This window comes from Hemiscyllium ocellatum, chromosome 1, assembly GCF_020745735.1.
Source record: "Hemiscyllium ocellatum isolate sHemOce1 chromosome 1, sHemOce1.pat.X.cur, whole genome shotgun sequence".
Taxonomy (NCBI): domain Eukaryota; kingdom Metazoa; phylum Chordata; class Chondrichthyes; order Orectolobiformes; family Hemiscylliidae; genus Hemiscyllium; species Hemiscyllium ocellatum.
The window spans coordinates 122,731,376-122,756,596 of record NC_083401.1 but is presented as its reverse complement, the minus strand read 5'-3'; the positions used below and the strand labels follow the sequence as shown (position 1 = coordinate 122,756,596).

Sequence of the window (25,221 nt, the reverse complement as noted above, 5' to 3'; positions counted from 1 at the left end):
ATCAAGCTTATTTGATGATTTTGGTGATGAACAGATGAGAGACTGAATATTAATGAAGGCATTTAACAAGCAAAAATCAGTCAAATGGTCACTTGCCACTGTCTGACAAAAGGCTTCGCATATATGATGGCACGGGTTGTATCCAACGTCGAGACTGGTCTTGTCAAAATAGTCAACACATCCTGTCACACAACTCACCACAGCCCATGTCACTCAAATCACCATTTGTTTCTAATTAATGGCTTCTAGCATCTTCCCTATGACAAACATTAACATATCTGGAATGTAGTTTCCTCTTTTAACTCCCTTCTGATTTGAATAAAGGGATTACCTTAGCTATTTTCCAATCTGATGGAACCTTCCCCAAATCCAGGGAATTTTGGATAATTTATTTCAATTATTCACAAGCCACTTTTTCTAAGTCACTAGATTGAAGTTTATCAGGATCAAGGGTCTTAACAGCCTGCAACACCAATTCGCTCAGTTGCAATTCCTCAGACATCACAGTTTGCATCATTCATCTCATCTATTTCCTAATTTGTAGCTGCTTTTTAGGTGTTACTATTCTCACCTATAGGGGAAGAACAATGCAAAATATCTATTCAATTCATCTGTCATCCCCTGATCTGCCTTTATTGGGTAGCAGGACTCTTTATTTATAAACCAACATTCTCTTTGTTAATTATTTTCATTTTTTAAACATCACTAGAATTTCTTACTTTTGTTTTACATTTCTAACTACCTTGCTGCTGTACTCTGATTTTTCCCTCATTTATCTTTTAATCTTTCTTAGCAGTCTAAATCTCTAATCTACAACCCATCTTTCCATAACTGGATTTTTTTTTTAGTTTGATACTGTCTTGAACTCTTTTAGTTAATCACAGATGATAGGTTCTCCCACTGGAAGTTTTCTTTCACGTTGCTGTCTATTTTGCTTATTCTGAAATATTGCCTTCAATGTCTGCTACTATATTTCTAATTTGCCATTTCATTTCAACTAGCTCTGCTTTCATGCCCTCATAATTCCTCTTATTTCAGTTTAAAATATGAGAGTTGGACCCATTCTTCTCTCTCTCTCTCTCTTTCTCTCTCTCGAGCTAAATGTAAACTTCAAACATGTTATAAAGCAACCTTAGGCTTCCTTCACCCTGGCCTAATTAATTAATCCTATTTCATTGAACAATATATTAAATGATATAGCTTGCTAGTTTGTTCACTCCAGAATGTGCCATTCTAAAAACATTCTGCAAATTCCTCACCTGGGCCATGTTTGCACATCTGATTTTTCCTGTCTATATGTAGAATAAGATCCCTCTCATTACTTCTCGTTTTATGCTCCCTGACACATCAGGGTTACAGTTGGGGTGGAGGGAGGGGGGTAATATACCAATCTCACAAGTGATTTTTTTTGTCTTTACTATTTCTAATCTTTTCTCAAACTGTTCCCACATTCTAGATTCTAGAACATGGGTCATCCCTCCATAGTACCAATACCCTGATTAAATAACACTGCCACCCTTCCACCTTTCCTACCTTCCTGTGCTCCCTAAATGGCCTATATCCTTCAATTATCCGATCCCAATCCATGTTATCCTGTAGCTATGTCTTTGTAATGCCACCACCAGGAGGCCATCACAACAATTACGATAGGGTTTTTAAATTTGGTCAGTGGTCAGAGACAGGTGGGTAAGACTATGAATAAGGAGAAAAGAAGATCCGAAGGGTAGGAGTGTCAGCTGAAAACATCCAATATATTTGAGCTTCTCTCTGGCTGTTTGGATGAGAGTGGGACTGCAGACTGCAAATTGACCATGGCATTATAGTTGAGGAAGACATTCAAGTGCGGGAGCAAAAGGAACATAAGCTTAGTAAGTGATATTATAGGGGGGAGTGGGGTGTGGTTGATACTGTTCTTGGCATTTCTCTTGAAGATGACAAGCAATGAAAATCATATGCATAGTTTCATGATTTGTTGGAAGACACACTGCCTTTGAGGAAGTATTTCCTCAGAGACTGGGAGAAGTGGCTAGTGAGAACTTGGGCAATGATCTTCCTAGCGATGGAGAGTAAGGAGATTCCTTAGTAGTTTCTACAGTCCACTTTGTTTCCTTTCTTGAAGATAGTGGTGATGGTAACATCCCTGAGATCAGCAGGGATTTATTATTTGCCCCAGATTAGGGCAGCACGGTAGCTTAGTGGTTAGCACTGCAGCCTCACAGCACAGGATCCCAGGTTTGATTCCAGCTTCGGACCACTATCTGTGTGGAGGTTGCACATTCTCCCTGTGTCTGCATGGGTTTCCTCAGGGTGCTCCAGTTTCCTCCCACAGTCCAAAGATGTGCAGGTCAGGTGAATTGGCCATGGTAAATTGCCCATATCATTAGATGCATTAGTCAGAGAGAAATGGGTCTGGGCGGGTTACTCTTCGGAGGGTCAGTGTGGACTTGTTGGGCCGAGGGGCCTGTTTCCACGTTGTAGGGAATCTAATCTAATCTAATTTTCAAGAACAGATGGTGGAGATTACAGGTAAGGTCTGCACCTCCAAGTTTGAAAATCTCTGCTGGAATGCTTTCTGCTCCTTTGATTTTTCCCATTCTCCATGTGTCATTCTATCACACTAGGTAGGTGTCCAAGCTAATCTTCGATGGGAAGTTGAAGGATTTTTTCAAACATGCTCACGTGGATGACTACATCAAGGTTTATGCATTTTTCGAAATGTTCTTTCCATCAGAAGCTGATAATAGACAATAGACAATAGACAATAGGTGCAGGAGTAGGCCATTCAGCCCTTCGAGCCTGCACCACCATTCAATATGATCATGGCTGATCATTCCTAATCAGTATCCGCTTCCTGCCTTATCTCCATAACCCTTGATTCCACTATCTTTGAGAGCTCTATCCAACTCTTTCTTAAATGAATCCAGAGACTGGGCCTCCACTGCCCTCTGGGGCACAGCATTCCACATAGCCACCGCTCTCTGGGTAAAGAAGTTTCTCCTCCTCTCCTGATGTTTTCTCTGTTCGCAAAAGGGTTCTGTCCTTACTTCGTACCAGTTTGAGGTCAAGGGTGTCAGGTCTATATATTGCAATGGTAGGATAGAAGAAACCTGACATGTCATACTTATCACCAAAGCACTGCAACTCCTTGGCATTCTCAATTCACCACTGGTTCTTGACTTTTGTCTTGTTCTTCTTTGTAATACTGCCTTTGCTGTTTGATGGATTATCCTTGTTAACTTTATCCTTGATGTTTATATAAGAAGAAATATTGGATGCTTGTGATTAAGGGGTAACAAAAATCATTGGTGACTTTAATCTACAATGTAAACGGAAAAATTCAAATTGGCAGTAGTAGCCCAGATGAGAAATTCATAGAATGTTTTTAACATACATTCTTAGAGCAGTAGGTTTTGAAACAGGTTATATTAAACTTGATACAGTGTAATGTAACAACATTAATTAACAACCTGAGAGATAAGACATACTAATGTAGCAAAGACCATAATCAACTTATTTATTTGGTTTGAAAGAGAAAAGATTGGGACTATGATTTGCATTTTGAGGCAAAAAAAGGACAACTGTGTGGGCAAGAAAGTGGAGTCAGCTAAAGTGAACTGAAATAGGAGGCTTGGAAGTAAATCAATAGGTACAGTCTATAGATTTAAGAAGGTAAAGCAAAATACTCAGTATAAGTCTATTCTCACTATGAAAATAAAATCGATAGGAAGGTCTCTCCATCTGTGCTTAAGTAAACATATTAGTGCACACACAAAACTCAAAGAAAAAACATATAATTGCGTGAATGAGTGGCAGATTTCATGATTCATCAGGATAAAAAGAACAGCAGTGAGTGCCCATGAGGCTAATCAGCAAGAAAGAAATTAGAGTAGGAGAGGAAGCTAGCTAGGAATGTAAAAATGTGTTACAAAAGTTTCTACAGAAAATGATAAGACTACACCAAGTCTTCTAGAGTGAGAATTCAGAGTTAATAGTAAATAATAAGGAAATGGCAAATCATATGAACCAACATTTTGCTTCTGCCTTCACTGGAAAGGATACAAAATGGATTTCAGTAATAACGTAAATCAGGAGGTGAAAGGGAGTGTCGAACTTTGTGAAATTACAATCACAAGTGGTACTAAGCAAACTGATTATGGTACAGTTGCTAAATCTCCCGGTCTTGCTAAACCTGAACCTTGGGTTTTAAAAGAGACTGTTCTTTTAATTTCCCGAATTATCTCTACTACCTTTCTTAAGCAAAGGAACAACAGTGGTCATTCTCTAGTCCTCTGTGTCCTCTCATGTGATGAAAGAGGAATCAAAGATTTTGTACAAGGTACAAAGATTTCCAAAGATACAAAGATTTCCATAGTTCATACCTAATATTCTATTTGATAACCTTTCTCCAACATGAAAGTTAGTGGATTGCTATCCTTCATGACGAGAGGAATTAAACATAAAAACAGGGATGTTATACTTGAATTTTGTTGGAGCTGCACCCATCTAAGCAACTGGGCGTATTCCATCACATTCCTGACTTGTGCCTTGTAATGTTGGACAGATTTTGGAGAAGTCAGGAGGAGAGTTATTCGCCACAGAAGTCTTACTCTTTCCTTGGCATAGTATGCAGATGGTTGGTTAGTTTAGCTTCTGGTCAATCGCAACTTGATGGTAACAATATTGACAGTAGAGGATTCACTTAAGGTGATGCTATTAAATGTCAAGGGAGAATAGTTAGACTTTCTTTAGGACTTGGCTATTGCCTGACATTTGAATAGTATGAATGTTACTTGCCACTTTATCTTAGGTGTCCTGAATGTCCAGAACAATGGGCTAACAGAACGTCATTGATGAAGTAGTCAAAGACAGTGCGATACAGGACATTACTGCAGTTATATTCTGGGACTGAGTTTATTAACTTCCTAGAAATAAAACTAACTTCCCCTTTTATGCTAGGTGCCACTCAAATCAGTACAGAGTTTTCTACTGAGTTCTTTTAGTGTTGCTGAGCTCTGAGATGCCATAGTCTGTCAAAAGTTTCCTGAAGAAGAGTTCATGCCTGAAACGTCGATTCTCCTGCTCCTTGGATGCTGCCTGACCTGCTGCGCTTTTCCAGCAACACATTTTCAGCTCTGTCAAAAGCTGTCTTGGTATTAAGGGTAGTCACTTTTACTTGGAATTCAGCTCTTTTGTCTATGTTTGGACCATGTGCCATTTGATGATATTGCTGACAACCCTTTCTATCATTGTATTGATGATTGATAGGGCATATACTTTATTACCCAAATGACCAAACCTTCAACATAAATTATTCAAAACATACTTCCATAAATGAACTGTTATTTACATTTCCACCTAAATGTAGCAACTAAAATACAAGATGCAATTTTATCTTTCAACCAATATAGTTGATTTCAAATTAAAATAATATAATGAAAGTAATTAAAAAGTAGTATTATATACAATATATAATCAGCAGTTTTGGATTTTATACTAATATTCAAGGGAAATGACCGTTCACAAGAAAAACCTGTAACAAGATCACATTCTGTTGTTACACAGCTTCTCAAAATACAAACTAAATGTTAAGACATTGATCAAATGATATATTACACTATTTGATTCCATCCAGCTACACTCGATTGAATCTTTTAGTCACTTGGATTAGACATATTGGGGTAGATTTGTTCAGTTGGTTTGACAGATGGTTTGTAATGCAGAGGTTACCATGAAGGACTCTCCTTCTCAACCTCTCATCTTGCCTGAGGCTTGGTGACCCTCAGGTTAAACCACCTCCGAGAGAGCAGCGCAATGGTCCAGCAGGTTTACGGTGACTTTATTAGGTATTTGAATACTCCATCTTGCTTCTGTTTCATTTTTCATTCATCCAGCAATTGAAGTATTCAAATAACATAGTTGAACAGCTTTTTATGGGGCTATATTTCACACCTTCCTAAGAATACTAAACACAGCTACATATTCTGTACATTTAACACACGCACAAGTACATGGAGCTTAGATTTCAATGCTTGTAGATTTCAACATCACAAACTGTCTTTCACTACCTGACTTGTTGTTATTACTTTGATACCTCTGCCATTTGTGCTTTTTTATAAATGTTTTCCTCTGCCAATCAGGACTGTTTCCAAATTCATGTGCAGCAAGTTTCCTTGAAGAAATGGCAAGTCACCTGAGAGGACTATTGTTCATCTTCACAACAAAAACATTAAAAAAAAGCAATACATAATTTTTGTAATATAAGATTTGTCTTCAAGACATTAAATCTGGCTCAAAATAGAGATTACTTAAATGGCAGAATCTGTCATATAGAACGCAAGTGGTATTAATCAACACTTCAGATAGTATCAAAAGTAACAGCACAATATTGTGGAAAACATGACATAATATAATGGCAATTTTAAAAGTTATAAGTGAAAAGAGCATTTTTTACCTTCTGAATCAAGTCTTCATAATCAAATTTCTGCACATCATTCACTTTCTTGAGTTCAGAATCAACATCTTTTAACTGAAGTATTGAAAAACAAATGTTCAGGTGGCTTATAAAAGGCTGAGTTGTATCAATTGTATGGCAGCAAAACTGTCAGAGCTTGCCGTGAGTACAACTGTAAAACCAATAGCTACTTCTCGTTTTTGCACAGACACAGTTAAATGTGAAAATCTAGAAACTGCCATTGAAAGGTGCAACAGTGCAGACACAGCTGATGGTGATGCTTTGAAAGTGTTCAAATTGATGGGCTGTAAATCTTGCTGTAAAAACACTTGAAAAAGTTATACATCACCGAATGAGGGCTAACTATATTTTTAATGGCTTGTTACATTTCCGATACAGCTGAACAATCTCTCTCACCCCGAAAAGCTAATGTGGAATATCAATTGTTTCCATTCAGATGAAAAAATTAATTCAACAGATTCTAAGAATGATTTTAGTTATTTAATATTTCAACTTCTCCCTGAGCATGAGCACCATTGAATCTTTATTTTGTTGTCTTGTAAAGTAATTTAGAAAAACTGAAGAACAGCGAATGTTTTTACTTTGAATAATTCTCACAGACAGCAAATCACAATGTAACTGTTGCTTCACCTAGTTGATTACTTCACTCTGCATGGAAGTTAGAATACTTTGAGCTAGCCCTGGAGTCAAATTATAATTTTAAAAGTTAAACCCATGCCGCAAAGACTTAGCAATTTTTGTCATAAACTTCCATTGTAAATACTGTCGCTTTGGCACCAATACAACAGTCACTCCAATTGATGCTATATAATCAGAAAGCCAAATAAAATACTGTGGAGAAAGATAATTCAATTGTTTCATTTCCATTTAAAACCAACTGTTCATAATATTTTGTAATGCAAACGCTCTGGACCAAATTAAAAAATTAATTTTAAACAATTCTCAGTGTTGCCAACTGTAATTTCATTACAATTTGGATTAAGATGGAGAATTATTATATAGACAACAGCAACTTTCATCCTTAAATAGACCGTGGGTGCTCACTTCTAATTCCAATGGTGTGTGTTGCTCATTTGTTTTCCTTCACTTCATGAACTGAATTTGGAGATTAAGAATGTAATATATAAAAAAAGTAATTTTCAGCAACATTTATAAAAATTATTTCCAGGAGTCACGACACTATAATTGATTTTCTCAGTTTGGAACTTCTGATAAGTCGTTTTACTTATGCTAAGTTAATAAATGTCCAAACTACAAAAAGTATGACTCTGAACTCTTAAATAGTATAAACAACGTGAAAAGGCAAAATAAGTTATATACTACAATATGAATAAGTTATTGGGTGGTGATGGGTGGTGGGATGGGCTGGGAGTAGGTGAAGAAAGAAAGTATACAGTGAGGCCTTATTTGACATGATTTTGGTTTAACATAGATAAATTAATGGGGCTTATAAGCTCATTGAGAAACATGAAATTAACTTCAACATTGTTTTCTTTGTGATGCACAGCCCGTCTAATTTCTGACCTATCAACTTACAGCCCCACATTGTCAGCTTTTAACAGTCGCCAAACTGTTTGTAATCAAACTTCATTATTAAATATTATTTGGGCTTTGGAACAAAGACTTAAGAATCAGGCAGTCCTGCTGTGTGACTTTTCTGTGAATAGGTTGATCAATCAAGATGAGATTGTGATGCAGCATTTTACAAAGCACTTATGGGAATAAAGTTCCCATCATCTGTGTTGTGAGTGTCTGTAGACTCACCATCACAATGCTGATTGGCCTGAGCGTGTAGGAAGCCACTACGTCATGGAATGAGCGGTGAATTTAAGATAAAAATAACTGCTGCTTTGCTGCTGTAAGGAGAATCTAAACTCGCATTTTCACAAATCTGGAGCTCTTTAAAGGATTGCAGGTGGTGGGGTGTGAAAAACACTTTTATGTTTTGTTCAGGTTTGCCCTGAAGCTCAGGGTTGCTTCCACGATTATTTTATATTAATTCTGCAATGTTAAATGTAATTTTGCTGCTAAGGAAGACCTTACAGAACACAATTCCAGTTTTAATATAGGTTCGTTTAGAAACCTATAATTTACCAAAAGCCATAAATTTCAGCAATGCAACCACAACTTTAAGCAAGGACTTAATGTACTCTATAAATCATGCCTTACCTGACTAAAGTTTGCATTAATATTGAGATAGCCCAGTGAATCCCTTATGTTGTCACAGTGTGCAACAGCATCAGGTACTTTACAAGCTGCATCATTCAATGTGTTGTTGAGACTTGTTCGCACATCAGTCAAGTTTGCCTGAAGTTTGCTAGTTGCATTATCTAATGTTCGACGTGAGGCTGCCACCTTTTCTAAAACTTCCTTCGTATCTTTGATGGCTGAAGATATAAAGAATTAATCAAAAATTCTCATTTGCTATTCAATACAAACCTTATTTTGGATGTCAGCTGGTTGGATAGAATTCAGCACATTTCAACTTTGCATTCAGCAAATCCTTCTCAGATTGAAAATAATGTGGAGGTTGTACTTATTTGAAGCTATTTCGAAAATTCAAAGTAACCTTCTTTACTGCACATATTCAACAAATAATTAAGACTAATTATTTGTATCACTCTTTTTGCCTTTGTCTCAGCTCATCTATTGCTCAAACTCCAGTGTTGTTTAACCTCTAAGCTTGATAATTCAAATGATCTTCTAGTCAACCTCTTATTTTCTACTTGCCATAAACTGGAACTCATCCAAAACTCTGCTTCTCATAGCCTCATTCGCATCAAATCCTGTGAAACATTACTCTTGTGCTTGATGACTACTGTGACTCCCACTCTGCAAACACCCTGATCTTAAAATTCTTATCTTTGTCTTCAAAAGCTTCCATGGGCTCACTGCTCTCTGTCTCGGCAAACTCCTCTAGCCTGCAATGCTTGTATTTTTAAATTATTCATTCACAGGATATGGGAATCGCTGACTCGGCAGGCATTCATTGCCCATCCTTGTTGCTTGAGAAGGTGATGATGAACAAGCTTCTTGAACCACAGCAGTCCATTTGGTGTGGGTAAATTCACAATGCTAATTAGGAAGACAGTTCCAGGATTTTGACCCAATGACCATGGGGAATAGTGATATATTTCCAAGTCTAGATGGTGAACTAGAAGGGAACTTTAGAATTAGACTTTGCAGTCACGTGTACTCAAGTACAGGGATAAAAGAGAACAGTGAAAAGTGTGCAAAGTCAGCATTACTGGTGCTATCTTAGGTGCATAGGTACCTAGGTACAAAATCTTAGTTACAACATAGAAAAAACAAAGTTATCAATTTAATATTACAGTCTTTCTTAAATGCTTTGCTATGCTGAACTTGCAATCCCCACAATGGTTGTATCTCCTCTGCGCTGGGCTCCTTTACCACGACAGGCTTGCTCTCACCATGGTGGCTCGAACTCAACATCACCACAAATGCAATGAGACCCTTGGCTGCTGTTCTTGCCATCAATTCAGGCTGCCTGTTCACGTTACTGCCTTGGGCTGCCTGTTCTTGCTGCCTCCTTTGACTGCCTGTTCTCGCCGCCACCACCACAGATACCGAGGGGCCTCCCGAGCCGTCACACTGGCTCAATCTCCTCTGCACTACATAAACGCATTCTTCACAGAAGGTAAGTAAGTTAAGTAAGAACCACTTGCAGGTGGTGAGTTCCCAAGTATCATAGAAACACAGAAATGTACAAGATATGAGTAAGAGAAAACCATTTGCCCCCTCAAGCTCACTCCAACATTCAACATGAGTATGGCTGATTATCAAGCTCAATACCCTAATCCCATCTGCCCCGTATGTTCCTTGATCACTGTAGCACTAGAGTGATATCCACCTCTTTCTTGAGAATTATCTGCTGCCCTTGTCCTTCTAGATGGTAGTCATTGTGGATTTGGAAAGTGCTGTCTAATGAGCTTTGGTGAACTTCTGCATCTTGGAGATGGTGCACACTGCTGCTAATGAGTATCGGTGGTGGAGGACTGATGGTTTGTGAAAGTGGTGTCAATCAAGCAAACTCATTTGACCTGGATGGTGATGAGATTCATGAGTACTGTCGTAGCTGCACTCATGCAGGTAATTGGGGAATAGAATCACAGAATCCCGACAGTTCAGAAAGAGGCCATTCCTACACTCCCCCTCTGAACAGCATCCACCCAAGGCCCGTCCCCTATCCCAAAATCCCGCATTTCACTTGGGTAATCCATCTATTCAGCACATACTTGGAGATGATGGATAATTTAGCGTGGCCAATCTAGCCAACTTGCACATCTTTGGACTACGGGAGGAAACCGGCGCAACCACAGGAAACCTGCGCAGATGCAGAGAGAACATGCAAACTCCATACAGACAGTCACCCCGGCTGGAATCGATACCTGGCCCCGGTGCTGTGAGGCGAAGATTGTGGAGCTTACAGTCAAAATGTCGATTCTCCTGCTCCTCAGATGTTGCCTGATCAGCTTTTGCAGCAGCACACTCTTCAATTTTGATGTCCAGCATCTGCAGTCCTCAATTTCACCTCCCAGGTGCTGTCAGTCAGCAGTACTAACCATTGAACCACTAATGCTGTACTTCATCACATTCTTGACTATGTCTTGTAGATAGTAGACAGGCTTTGGACATTCAAAGTGAGTTACCAACTGCAAGATTCCTAGCCTCTGACATGCTCTTGCAGCCGTAGTGCTTGTTATGACTACTTCAGTTCAGCTTCTGATCAATAGCAACCCTCAGGATGTTGTTGGTGGGGGATTGAACGATGGTTGTGGAATTGAACATCAAGATTTTCTCTTGTTGCAGATGATGTTTGTCTGACACCTTTCTGTCAAACGTTATTTGACAGATCAAGCCTGGAAATTGCCCAGGTCTTGCTGCATCTGGGCATGGACTGAGGAGTCATGAATTGTGCTGAACTTTGTGTAGTAACCAGTGAATATCCCGTTCTGATTTTATGATGGAGGGTTGGTCATCAATGAAGCAATTGAAGATGGGTGGACAAAGGACATTATCCTGAAGAACTCCTGAAGAGATGTCTTGGAGTTGAAATGACTGACGTCCAACCACAGCCAAGATCTTTTTTTGTGCTAGGTATGACTCCAACCAACAGAAAGTTTCTCCTGATTCTCACCGATTCCATCGGAAGTCAGACGACACCAGGTTAAAGTCAAACAGATTTATTTGAAATCACACTTTGAATTTTCACCTGATGAAGGGGCAACACTCCGAAAGCTTATGATTTCAAATAAACTTATTGGACTATAATGGTATTATCTGATTTCTGACCTTGTCCACCCCAGTCCAATACAAGCATCTCCACATCATTCACATTGGTTTCAGTATTGCTAGAACTCCTTGATGTCACACACGATGAAATGTGGCTTTGGTGTCAAGGACAGTTCATCTCACCTCACCTGGAATTCAGCTCTTTTGTCCATATTTGTAATGAGGTCATCAGCTGAGTAGCCCTGGCAGAACTCAAACTGAGCATCACTGAGCAGGTTACTGAAAAGTCCTGCTTAATAGCACTGTTGATGACACCTTCTATCACTTTGCTGATGATCAAGAGTAGACTGGGGTTGGATTTGTCCTGTTCTGTATGTACAGGACAGACCTGGGTAATTTCTCATATGGTGGGGTAGATGTCAGTATTGCAGCTGTTACTGGAATAGCTTGGCTAGGGTGTAGCAAGTGCTGGACCACAGATTCTTAAGACATAAGAGCAGAAATAAGCCTTTCCGCCAACTGAGTCTGCTCCACCATTCAATGAAATCATAACTGATCTGATTACACTCAAATCATTGTTCCCAATCTTCCCCCATATCCTTTGATTTCTTTAGCCTCATGTGCTATATTCAATTCCTTTTTGATATCATAGTATTTTGGCCTCGACTGTTTTCTGTGGTAGCGGGTTCCACAGGCTCGCCACTCTCTGGGTGGAGAACTTCCTCCTCATCTCAGTCCTAAATAGTTTATCCCATATCCTCAAGACTGTGATGCCTGGTCCTGGAACCTCCCACCCAAACCTATTGGGTACATGCTTGTTGCATCTACCCTGTCTAGTCCTGTTAGAATCAATCTAGTAAACCTTGGCCGCACTTCTTCTATTTCAACATCCTTCCTTAAATAGATCAAACCTGCACATAATATTCCAGATGTGGTCTCATTAAGACCCTGTACAATTGCAGCAAGACAACCCTGCTTCTGTACTTGAATTCTCTCACTATGAGGGCCACTTACCATTTGCCTTCTTCACTGCCTGAGAGAGCTGTATGTTTACTTTCAGTGACTGATGTTCAAGGACACCCAAGTCTCGTTATACATTAACCTTTCTCGATTTAGAGTTTTCATATGTAATCTATCTAACTAATTTTAATACCAAAGTGGTTATTTATTCACATTATACTTCATCTGCCAATGCAGTTGCTCTCTCACTTTGCTTGTCTAAATCACACTGAAGCATCTCTGTATCTTCCTTACTGCTTGTGTCATCTGCAAGATTTGGAAATATTACATTTAGTTTTCTCATCTAAATTATGAATATATATTGTGAATAGCTGGAGTCCATCAATTATCCCTATGGTACCCTACTAATCACTGCCTGCCATTCAGAAAAAGACTCCTTTATTCCCACTCTTTGTTTCCTGACTGCCAATCAGTTTTCTTTCTCAATACACAACCCCAATCCCACGTGTTTTAATTTTATGTCTTAATCTCTTATGTGGGACTGTGTAGAAAATCTTATGAAAGTCCAAATATACCACATCCATTTGGCCTTTCCAACCATACCTGTTACATCCTTGAAGAATTCCAGTCGATTTGTCAAGCATGATATCTCTTTCATAAATCCATGCTGTTTCTATTTGATCCTGCCACTGTTTTATAAATACTCTGCTATTAAAATAGGTCCACAGTGCCACAGCAATGCCCAATCTTGAGTTGTTTAAAGTCTATCCCATTTAACACGGTGGTAGTGCCACACAACAAGATGGAAGGTATTCTTAACATGTAGATGGGACTTTGTCTCCACAAGCACTGTGTGGTGGTCACTCTCACCTATACTGCCATGGACAGATGCATCAGCAACAGTCAATCTTGTGAGGATGAAGTCAAGTATGCTTTTCTCTCTTGTTGGTTCCCTCATCACCTCATGTGAATTGGTGTCTAATGCTGTTTAAAATGCTCCCACCAAGTATCTCAAAATGCTTCAAGCAGATTGATGTTGTAATACCCTCTTTGTAAATGGTGGAGTGTGACTGGTATCTTCTAGATAGGTCACATCCACTTTCAAGTTTCATTTCTAGCAGAACATACTCTCAAAACATTGTGGATCCAGAACCACCATAATTTCAGAGCATTCCTCTAGTTTTTGACTCTACTTATTGCTACACTGCATGCACTTTCAGACAGAGAATCGTCGTACCTCCCAAAAATCCAAGAAAACTGTAATCAACATAATGGTTGGAGTCATACATGGCACACAGGATGATGGTTGTATTTGCTGTATGTCAGTCATCTCAGTTCCAGGATATCTGTGCAGGAGTTCCGCAGGATAGTGCCTTAGACCCAATTTTATTCAGTTGTTTCTTCAATAACCTTCCCTCCTTCACAAGGTCAGAACTGGGGATGTTCACTGATTACTGCAAATATTCAGCACCACTCACGACTCCTCAATTATTGAAGCAGTCAATGTTCAAATGCAAAAAGATCTGGACAATATCCAGGCTTGAGCTAAAATGGGACATGTAAAATTCATGCTACACAAAGGAGAAATTCTCTTGTTCCTCAGATGCTGCTTGACCAGCTGTGCTTTTCCACCACCACATGTTTTGTGCCACACAAAGGCCGGCCAATGACCATCTCCAATGAGAGACAATCTAACCACCACTTCTTGACATTCAATGGCTTTACAATCACTGAATTCCCGACTGGCAACATCCTGGGAATTACTATAGACCAGAAACTGAACCTGACTTGCTATATAAATGCAGTGGCTAAAAGAGCAGGTCAGAGGCAAGGAATACTGCAGAGAGTAACTCACCTGCTAATTTCCCAAAACATGTTCACCATCTACAAGGCTTAAGCCAGAAGTATGATGGAATACTCCCCATTTGCTTAGATGGGTGCAGCTCTGAAAATACTCGAGAAGCTTGACACCATCCAGGACAAAGCAGCTCACTTGATCGGCATAATACCAAACAAACATCAATTCTCTCCATCATCAATTCTCTCCATCATCAATTCTCTCCATCATCAGTGCTCAGCAGCAGCATATGCTATCTACAGGATGCACTGGAGAAATTAGCCACCTTTAGACAGATCCTTAGACAGCATTTTCTAAACCATGGCTACTTCCACAAGTGATGCAGATACATGGGTAACACCATCACCTGCAAGTTCTCCTCCAAGCCACTTACCCTCCTGACTTGGAAATATATTGTTGTTCCTTCATTGTCGCTGTGTCAAAATTCTGGAATTCTCTCTCTTAATGGCATTCACTTACAGCACATGGACTGCAGCAGTTTAAGAAGGCTGCTCAACTCCCCCATTTCAAGGATAATCAGGTATGGACAATAAATGGTGGCACAACCAGTGGCTCCCACATCCATTGAGTGAATAAAAAAATCTTAAAAATAAACAAATCTAATGATGCTCCAAATCACAGTAGCTGCTTTACAACTTAGCTTACTCATGGATATAAAACAGGCTCAACATTCAGTCTAAACTAGCTTCCAAGAAAACCAGTAACATTACACTGCTGTAGGACATAACGAAAAGCTGACCATTATTCCGCAGGTTCTAATTTTCAAAAGATGTTGCTGTTGCTTGAAGAGTAACTTTAGTAAATGCCTCAAATATTCATAAGAGAGGTTAACTAATTCTAAATAGATCTAACATGTTTATTTGTATCACATTCTGAGGGAAAAATAAAAATAAAATATTTAAATGTCAGTAACAGCTTACTGCTCATTGGGTAAGTGTTTCTCTGCTCTTAGTATCTTGACTTTCTTTTACTCCTTGTAAAGTGCACATTCATTTGGTACAGTGTGAAAGATAATTAGGGAAAGTGATTAGTTTTGATACAAAATCCACATTTACTACATGTGATGTGATGGAGTGTTTTACTGGAAACATTCAAAAAGCTGATTGTAGTCAGCACACCTAGCAGCTTAGATTGTGTAATATTTAAAAAGAAACAAAGTAATTCACAGGCGTGTCATCAACCAAAAATTGACTCCAAGCCAAATGAAGAGACATTAGAACAGAACTTCATGAAAAAGGAATTTTCAGAACACATTAAATGAAAGGTGATGTGTTAAAATGCAGTGGTTTAGGGATGGCATTCCAAGGAGTACCTAGGCAGCTGAAAGCATAGATAGGTGACGGAAGTGAGGAATGCACAAAAGTCAACAGGTGGAGAAATGAAGAATAATGGGTGGGTTATAGGGATTATATGGGTTGGAGATAAGTCATCATGAGGCAATGAAGGTATTTGAATGAGTTAAGAGTTTTAAAATCAAAGTCAGTAAATGGAATCTGCTGCAAATTAGGATACAAGCACTAGACCTTTAGAAAACTTTAAATTTGGGTCAGCATATGGGAGGCCACCCAGGAGCACACTGGGGTAGTTGAGTGTGGAAGCAACAAAAACACAAAGGGCTGCAGAGGCAATTCACTGAGACAAAGGCAGGGTTGGGTGAACTAGATGAAAGTATACAGTCCTTTTCATGGAGATGAAATAATATCTGTAGTTCAGCTCAGAATTAATGAGGATATCGAGTTGGAAACAAGTTGAAAGTGTTACCAGGAAGGGTGATGTAATCAGTGGTGAGGGTACAGCATTTGTGATGGAGGCTATAAACGATGTTTTCAGTCTTTTAAATATTGAACTATCAGAAATTTCAGGACATCTGCTACAATGGGGTAAATGATTGTCGCAGTATCTTAATAAGAGCAAAATGTTGGAGAATGAGGAGAAGGGAGAATGGCATCATTTGAAGAAATGCCACTTTATTGAGACCTGGCTTCAAAGACAGGACAATTGTCTTTGGTATTTCAGGATTTATTCAGATTTTATTGTGGAAGAAATCTTTTGTCCATTGAAAGCTGCATTCCTCAAAGACTTTTAGAAGAATTTAAGATTTTTTTAAACAAAAATGAATCCACTTTTCAGGACACATTATTTATTCCAAATTAAGTAATCTGCAATTAATTAAAAAACAATTAAGCATTTTCATAAACAATTTTGAGTAACAGTGGCATGCATTGTGTGGTTTTGTCAGAAGCTGTAGAAGTCGTTCACTGTACCAATCCAAGGAAAATAAACTGATTCTCAACTCTAAATTACTCACTACCTGCATATTTTTAAAATGAAAAGTACCTGGACAACAACATTCGATGGTATGAAATAAAACACAAAACTTCAATGTTTCAGGAGTGAATTTCCAGACTATTTCTCCCAAGCATCTCTTATACATTCTTCAATTGCAATAAAAAACTGAACATAATTCTGTTCGTTTTACTTGAATTTCATCTGCTTGTACCTGGCTTATCTAGAATTCTCATTATTTTTAGACAGTTGGTGGACCATTTTTGAATGGTCAAAGAGCTGCTACAACCAAGAACAACCATTTTAGCATCAGAAAGCATTTCTTTTAAACATTAAACATGAAGTCTCAATTACTGTATGGATTTAGTGTAAACAAAGAATATTCAAGCAAAAGATTTGAATCTATTTCTAGTCAAGGGGTAAAATTCACAGCAAAGTCAACTACAACAATCACTTACAGATTCAAACCAACAACAGAAAGTAATAGATGACCAAAACACACAAGTGCACAAAACTTCACACATTTGAAGTTCTTGTTACCTTTGATAGCCCTGTCCACTGTGACTTTAAGGCAAAGGGGAAACAAAGTGAAGCAAAGAAATGTGACAACAGAAAGTAGACTAGAAGCAGGATTAGGCTTCACCTGAGAGTTTTTGAATGCCTTAGATTTTCCAGCCATTTTTGCAATCTAAATATTTAAACAGTGTTAAATAGAGGCATGAAGTCTAAGTTTTTCACTTTGCACTCATCAGGGCTGAAACACACAGGGAAAATGACTCTAGAAAGCAACAGTTTGTCCAGCATGAGAAGAGGGTGTTGGTCAATTGGGCAATGATTGTCATGGATATGCAGTATATACTGTTAGTTGTCATTATCAATTGATTACAGTCAAAACAGGAAAATTAATTATGAGTATGATTGGTCATTTACTCTTTACAAAATCTCCAATGCCTTGACATATTCGTTTGACCTGCAAAGAACAGGGTCCTGTGTGTAATTAATTGCAGCTTCTAGCATGCGCAACACCAGAAATCCGATTAATTTACAGTTGATTTCCAGAGTAATGTTAAGCACAGTCAGCATTACTTGTGTTTATATATATATTTAAGCCTTCCCTTCTTAAAATTGTGAGACCATGTGGGGAAAAGCTTAGCCTATGTGCATACATTTGTGTCTTATTAATTAACAAACTGTCCTATTAACTTCACATTCCCAATGAAGTTTTCCCCAGTTAAGAAACTCAATTTTCAAAAACTCAACAATAAAAACTGAGCAGGTCCAATGATATAACTCTCACTGATTTTATATTATATTTATTTTATTCTTTTATCAATTTTAGTTTGGAACTCTGAACTCAGAATTCTGAGCAGAAGATGATCTTTGGACTGTGAACAGCAGCTTGTATTAAAAACCTTAAAAAGAATAAACAAGCTGTTGTTTGTTTGTGAAGGCAAGTATGAAAGTTAATTTAAGGTTCCTGATCAAAAGGATGCCATAGATGCTTCAACACTGGGAAAAGCAGTATGTCTAATAAATGGCAGACATCTGGTCATTAATGAGGTCAGTAGCTAAGAACTCATGCCAGTAAGTCTGGAGAGAAGGTGACGGTCAAACAGAGGGAAAGAAGAAAGTGAGGACTGCAGATGCTGGAGATCAGAGCTGAAAATGTGTTGCTGGAAAAGCGCAGCAGGTCAGGCAGCATCCAAGGAGCAGCAGAATCGATGTTTCAGGCATGAGCCCGAAGAAGAGCTCATGCCCGAAACGTCGATTCTCTTGCTCCTTGGATGCTGCCTGACCTGATGCGCTTTTCCAGCAACACAAACAGAGGGAAAGGCCAGAGTCTTTGAACTGGACTGTTTCTGAGAGAAGGAGGCTGCCTATAGATTGAACCATGAAGGTTTGAAAGTTTTCTCCCTAACCTTCCATTACCAGTCACTAGAAGTTCAGAGGACAGAAACGAAGTGTTATATATTGCTGAAACTCCCTCAGAGTGAACTGATAAGGTGACCCTGATCAACATCTTCAGAAAATCATCTAAAAAGCTATCGTATATGCCTTTGGAACAACACATTGTGAAAACTGCTTAAGTAATCTGGCCAATTTTGTTATTTTCTTTTATTTATCGTTAATCGTAATTTTTAGATTAGATTAGACTTACAGTGTGGAAACAGGCCCTTCGGCCCAACAAGTCCACACCGACCCGCCGAAGCGCAACCCACCCATACCCCTACATTTACCCCTTACCTAACACTACGGGCAATTTAGCTTGGCCAATTCACCTGACCCGCACATCTTTGGACTGTGGGAGGAAACCGGAGCACCCGGAGGAAACCCACGCAGACACGGGGAGAACGTGCAAACTCCACACAGTCAGTCGCCTGAGTCGGGAATTGACCCCGGGTCTACAGGCGCTGTGAGGCAGCAGTGCTAACCACTGTGCCACCGTGCCGCCCCATATGCCACCGTGCCGCCCCAAATTGTTTGTCTTGTATGAAAACAAAGATTATTGGGTTTTAATTATAGACATCAATTAGATTACTTTGTTGAACAAAAAAAAAGTACTGTGGATGCTGGAAACAGAAATTGCTGGAAAAACTCAGCAGATCTGGCAGCATGTGTGAAGAGAAAGCAGAGTTAATATTTTGGTTCCAGTCAACCTTCTTCTGAATGTTAACTCTGCTATCTAACTTGTTGAGCTTTTCCAGAGATTACTTTGTTGTTTAGTTTTGCTCTGTGAAAGTTACTGTACTATTAATAAATTATTAAGTCTTTTGTTTAAGCCACAAACCTGATGTCTAATATTAATTATTAGCAGAATCAGGGATTAGTTACTCAAAACTCTGCCTTGAAAACATTTAGCATCCTGACCTCCACTGCGCTCCATGGCAATGAATTTCACAGGCTCACCACACTGGATCATTTTAGCACAAATATTCAGAAGAGCAACGTAATGGAGGATTCCTCATATGTTAAGCCTTTCATTCTAGGGATCAATCTTGTGAACCTCCTCTGGATCCACTCCAAAGCCAGTATATCCTTCTTGAGGGATCGTACCCAAAATTGCTCACAATATTCCAAATGTGGCCTGACCAGAACCTTATAAAGTATCTCTCCTTTCAATATTGTAGTCCTCTCAAAATAAATGCCAATACTCTAATTACCTTCCCAACCACTGACTCAACCTGCAAGTTTACCTTAAGAGAACCCAGGACTAGGACTCCAAAGTCCTTTTGCACTTCAGATTTCTGAATTTTCTCCCACTTTGAAAATAGTCTATACCTCTATTCTTCCAACCGAAGTGCACAGCCTCACATTTTCTCATGTTGCATTCCATCTGCCACTTCCTTGTCCACTCTCCTAACCTGTCCAAATCCTTCTACAGCCTTCCTGCCTCCTCAATACTACATGTCCCTCCACCTATCATTATACCATCTGCAAAATTTAGCAAGAATGCCCTCATTTCCTTCACCTAGATCGTAATTTACAAAGTAAAAGTTGTTGTCCAAACACTGATCCTTGCAGAACACCACTAGTCACAAGCTAACATCCTGAGAAGGATCATTTTATCCCTACTCTCTGCTTCCTGCCAGACAGCCAAGCTTTTATCCATGCTACTACCTTGCCTCTAACACCATGGGCTCTAATATTACTCAGCAGCCTCCTAATCGGCACCTTTTCAAATGCCTTCTGGAACTCCAAGTAAATAGCATCCATTAGCTCTCCTTAGTCTAACGTATTCGTTACCTCCTCAAAGAATTCTAATAGATTTGGCAGGTATGGCCTCTGCTTGAGGAAATCATGCTGACTTTGCCCTACTTTACCATGTACTTCCAAGTATTCAGAAATCTTATCCTTCACAATGGACTCCAAAATCTTACCAATGGTCAAAGTCAGGCTAATCGGCCCCACATCCTGACTACTGTTTGGAGGCTTTTACATAAATTGCAGTTCCTAAACTCTACCCACACAGATTCTACATTAGATTAGATTCCCTAGAGATTGGAAACAGGCCCTTAGGCCCAACAAGTCCACACCAACCCTCCAAAGAGTAACCCACCCAGACTCATTTCCTTCTGACTAATGCACCTAACACTATGGGCAATTTAGCATGGTCAAATCACCTGACCTGCACAAATTTGGACTGGTGAAGGAAACCAGAGCACTTGGAGGAACCCCACGCAGACACGGGGAGAATGTGCAAACTCCATGCAGACAATCGCCAGAGGCTGGAATCGAACTCAGGTCCCTGGCACTGCAATGCAGCAGTGCTAACCACTGAGCCACTATGCCGCCCATCATCTGATCCTATGTTGTTTCTAGCTATTGATTTCATTTCATTTCTTACTGATAAGGCTACCACACCCCCTCTGCCCATCTGCCTGCCTTTTTGATAGGATGTATATACTTGGATATTTAGCTCCCAGTCCTGCTGCCCTTGCAGCTAGACGATGCCCACATCATACCTGCCAATTTCCATCTGCACCACAAGCTCATTTACCTTATTTCATATTGCACGCATTCAGATAAACACCTTCAGTTCTGTATTTACCTTCCCTCTTCTCATTGTCATCCCTTGAAATTTTTACTTCAAACCTTTCCCAAACACTGTGCTATGTTGTGTTCTGGAGATTTAATAACCTTTCCTGAATTCTCCTTTCTTTTCATGTTTTTCACACTTCTCCATGCGGTTGAATCCACCCCCACGGATTTAAACCTGCTGCTTTATTTCCCAATGGCCATTAAACTTCTTGGAGTTTTACCCTTCCCTTCTCCCCCCACTTCCTAGGTTAAAGTCCTGTTGACCACCCTATTTCTCCTATTTGGTAGAACATTGACCCCAGCTCAGTTAAGGTGGAGACCATCCCAACGATACAGACCCCTCCTGTTTCAACATTGATGCCAGTGCCCATGAAATAGAACCCATCTTTCACGTACCACACTTTTAGTCACATGTTTACTTCCCTTATTTTCATGTCCCTTTGCCAATTTGAACACTGCTCCATTAGCAATCCGGAAATTACAACTCTTGAGGAACTGTTTTTTCATTTATTTGTTAGTTCCTGATTATCCCCAAACAGGTCCTCTCTCCTCGTCTTGCCTATGTTGTTTGTCTTGACAAGAACCACAACAACTGGATCCTCCCCCTCCCTCTCCAAAATCCTTTCAATCCAATCACAGAGATACCTCACCCTGGCACTGGGCAGGCAACATACCATGCAGGACTCTCAATCCTGCTTACAATGGATGCTACTTATTTCCTTAATTATAGAATCTCCCATAACTATTGCTCCCCCCTCTTGAATGGCATCCTGTACCACGGTGCCCTGGTCAACTGGCTCATCTTCCCTCCGGCTCTGTTTCTATCCGCACAGGGAGCAAGTACTTCACACCTGTTGGACAAAGTCAAGAACTGAAGCTCATCTGCTCCTAAGTACAGGACTGCTTGACCTGTCTCACTTGCAGTCACACGCTGCTGCCCCTGACCACTGACTGAATTTGAAGTACTTAATCTACCAGATGTGACTGCTACCTGAAACAAAATGTCCAGGTAACACTTCCCCTCCTGGGTGCGCTGCTGTGTCCAAAGCTCATATTCCAGCTAATCAATTCTGAGCTGACGTTTCTCCAACAACCAACACTTGCTGCAGATGTGGTGACTGCAGCTCACAATGGGATCTGCCAGCTCCCACATCATGCAGCTACGTCTACTTAGTCAATTAATTAGTTAATCCCTAGTTAATTATTTATTAATTAGTTTAGCAGTTTTCTTTTCAAATTTAGGACAGATTTCCTATCAGGTCACAACTCTCCTGTGACATCGCTTTTTCAGTTCGTGTGTGTGCTCCTCCTTCTGATTTCACTCCCTGGAAAAAAGGTCACAAATCCCCAAGGTTAGTTTTTATACTCAGCACATTGTGTGCTCCTCCCTCTAACTCCACTCCCTGGAAACAAGGCTGACTGCATAATGTTCAGTACCATTCGCGACTCTTCAGGTACTGAAGCAGTCCAGGTGCAAATGCAACAAGATCTGGACAATATCCATTGCTGACAAGTGGCAAGTAATATGTGTGCCACATGAATGTTAGGCTATGACCATCACCAATAAGAGACAATCTAACCACAACACTTTCACATTCAATGATGCTACCATCTCTGAATGCACCTCTGTCAACATTCTGGGGGTTATCATTGTCCAGAAACTCAGCTAGACTCACCACATAAACACAATGGCTACGAGAGCCGGTCAGAGGCTAGGAACACTGTGGCGAGTAACATATCTCCTGACACCCCAAAGTCTGTCCACCATCCACAAGGCACAAATCAGGAGTGTAAAGGAATACTCCCAATTTTCCTGAATGACTGCAGCTCCAACAACATTGAAGATGCTTAACAGCATCCAGGAGAAAGCAGGTAGCTTGATTGGAATTATATCCACAGACTCTGGATTAGTGGTGCTGGAAGAGCACAGCAGTTCAGGCAGCATCCGGGGAGCAGTAAAATCGATGTTTCGGGTAAAAGCCCTTCATCAGGAATACAGGCAGAGAGCCTGAAGGGTGGAGAGTTAAATGAAAGGAGTTTTTACCTTATATCCACAGGCATCTACTTCCTCCACCACCAATACTCAGTAGCAGCAGGGTACGAGCTACAAGATTCACTGCAGAAATTCACCAAAGATCCTCCAACAGCACCTTCCAAACCCACAACCACTTCCATCTAGCAGGACAAGAGTCTTTCGGATGGGTACATGAATAGGAAGGGTTTGGAGGGATATGGGCCAGGTGCTGGCAGGTGGGACTAGATTGGGTTGGGATATCTGGTCGGTATGAACGGGTTGGACCGAAGGGTCTGTTTCCATGCTGTACATCTCTACGACTCTATCTATGACTCAATGACAAAGCTAGCCTATATATGGGAACACCAGTACCTTCAAGTTCCCCTCCAAGCCACTCACCATCCTGACTTAGAAATAAATCGTCATTCCTTAACTATCACTAGAATTCCTTTCCTAACAGCATTGTGAACCAAACTACAGCAGGGGGACGTAGCGGTTCAAGAGGCAACTCACTACCCACCTTCTCAAGGGCAAGGAGGGCTGGGGAATAAATGCTGGTTAGCCAGTGACACCCACATCTCAAAAATGAAAAGAAAACTTGGCCCATACCTTGTATGTGATGTCAAGGCACACAAACATCTAAATGCTTCTTAAATATTACTGGGATTTCTGTTTCTACCACCCTTACAGGCAGTAAGTTCTGTGTTACCACCAATGAGTGAAAAAAAATTCCTCACATCCCCTCAAAACTACCAAATGTTTCTTCCTGTTTATCCGCCTATGGCCCTCATAATTTTATAAACCTCAATCATGTTCATGCTCTGTTTCCTTTGCTCCAAGAAAACCAACTCCAGTCTGTCTAGTCTCTTTTTAACTCTCCAGCCCAGGCAACATTGTGGTAAATCTGCTCTGCACCTCAATCATATTCCTCCTATAATGTGGATTCCAAAACTGCTCTTGCTATGGTCTGCCCAATTTTCTATGCAATTTCAGCATAACCTCCCTCATCTTAAAGTCTATGCCTTGGCTAATAAAGGTAAGTACCCCTTGTGCATTCTGAATCACTTTATCTACCTATCCTGCTACCTTAAGAAGCAGGTAGAAATGCACACCAACATCCTTCTGATCCTCAGTGGTTCCTAGGAGAAATAAATGCATGCCAAGCCCACATCCCACAGACGAAAACAAAATCACTCCATCTGTTAGACAAAATGACGATAGCATTTGTTAAAACAGTTGAAGTGAACATATATTTACCAAGTTCACACTTTGGGCAATGATTGAAAACCCTTGTTGCTGACATTCCCCAAGAATGGTTTTATTTTCTCTCCTTCCTTGCTCTTCTTGTGCAGGCCAAGTTTTAGCAATGGGGTGGAAGGTCCTCATGGTATATTTAGTTAAATTTGAAAACTTAGGTGGGCATCCCCAGACAACGTTTGGCGAGAAGCCCCTGAACTGCTGAGAGTGTCCTGCACATATGCAGAATCACCTTCCTTAGATGTAGATACTGGAGGCATTGGGGTCACAGGCAGGGGTGAAGTAGAAGTGTAATGTAATTCTGGGTGCCCTGCTGGTGGGATCTTTCAGTCCTCCCCACTGTGGTTGTCTTCTAGCATCATCCTGCCACCTTCAAAGGGGAAGCTGGAATGAGGTCAAGATCCTTCATCCCCTCACCTTCCATGGATGCAGCATACCCATGGCTAAAGCAATGGAGTGCTTATCCATGCACGTATCAAGCAGCCACTCAGCATTCCAATGGATCCATGTCTCTGGGTTAGCTCGGAAGAGAAAATCTGAGCCAAAGTGAGCTGTCTTATACCACTACTTTGCAGTAAACAA

The 25,221-nt window shown here is 40.1% G+C and overlaps 1 protein-coding gene across 5 annotated transcripts in view; it reads right to left on the bottom strand.

Annotated features, from left to right (window-relative positions):
* LOC132819835 (prominin-1-A-like) overlaps nucleotides 1-25,221 on the bottom strand; it is a 287,338-nt gene that overhangs the window by 121,532 nt on the left and 140,585 nt on the right. For all 5 annotated transcript variants that reach the window (XR_009645127.1, XM_060831697.1, XM_060831707.1 and 2 more), the window contains 2 exons: nucleotides 8,642-8,859; nucleotides 6,452-6,526 (listed from right to left, as the gene is read on the bottom strand). Coding sequence is in view for 4 of the 5 variants with exons in the window: in XM_060831697.1 (XP_060687680.1) it covers nucleotides 6,452-6,526; nucleotides 8,642-8,859 (293 nt within the window). In the remaining variant the exon portion in view is untranslated. The remainder of the gene's footprint in view (nucleotides 1-6,451; nucleotides 6,527-8,641; nucleotides 8,860-25,221) is intronic.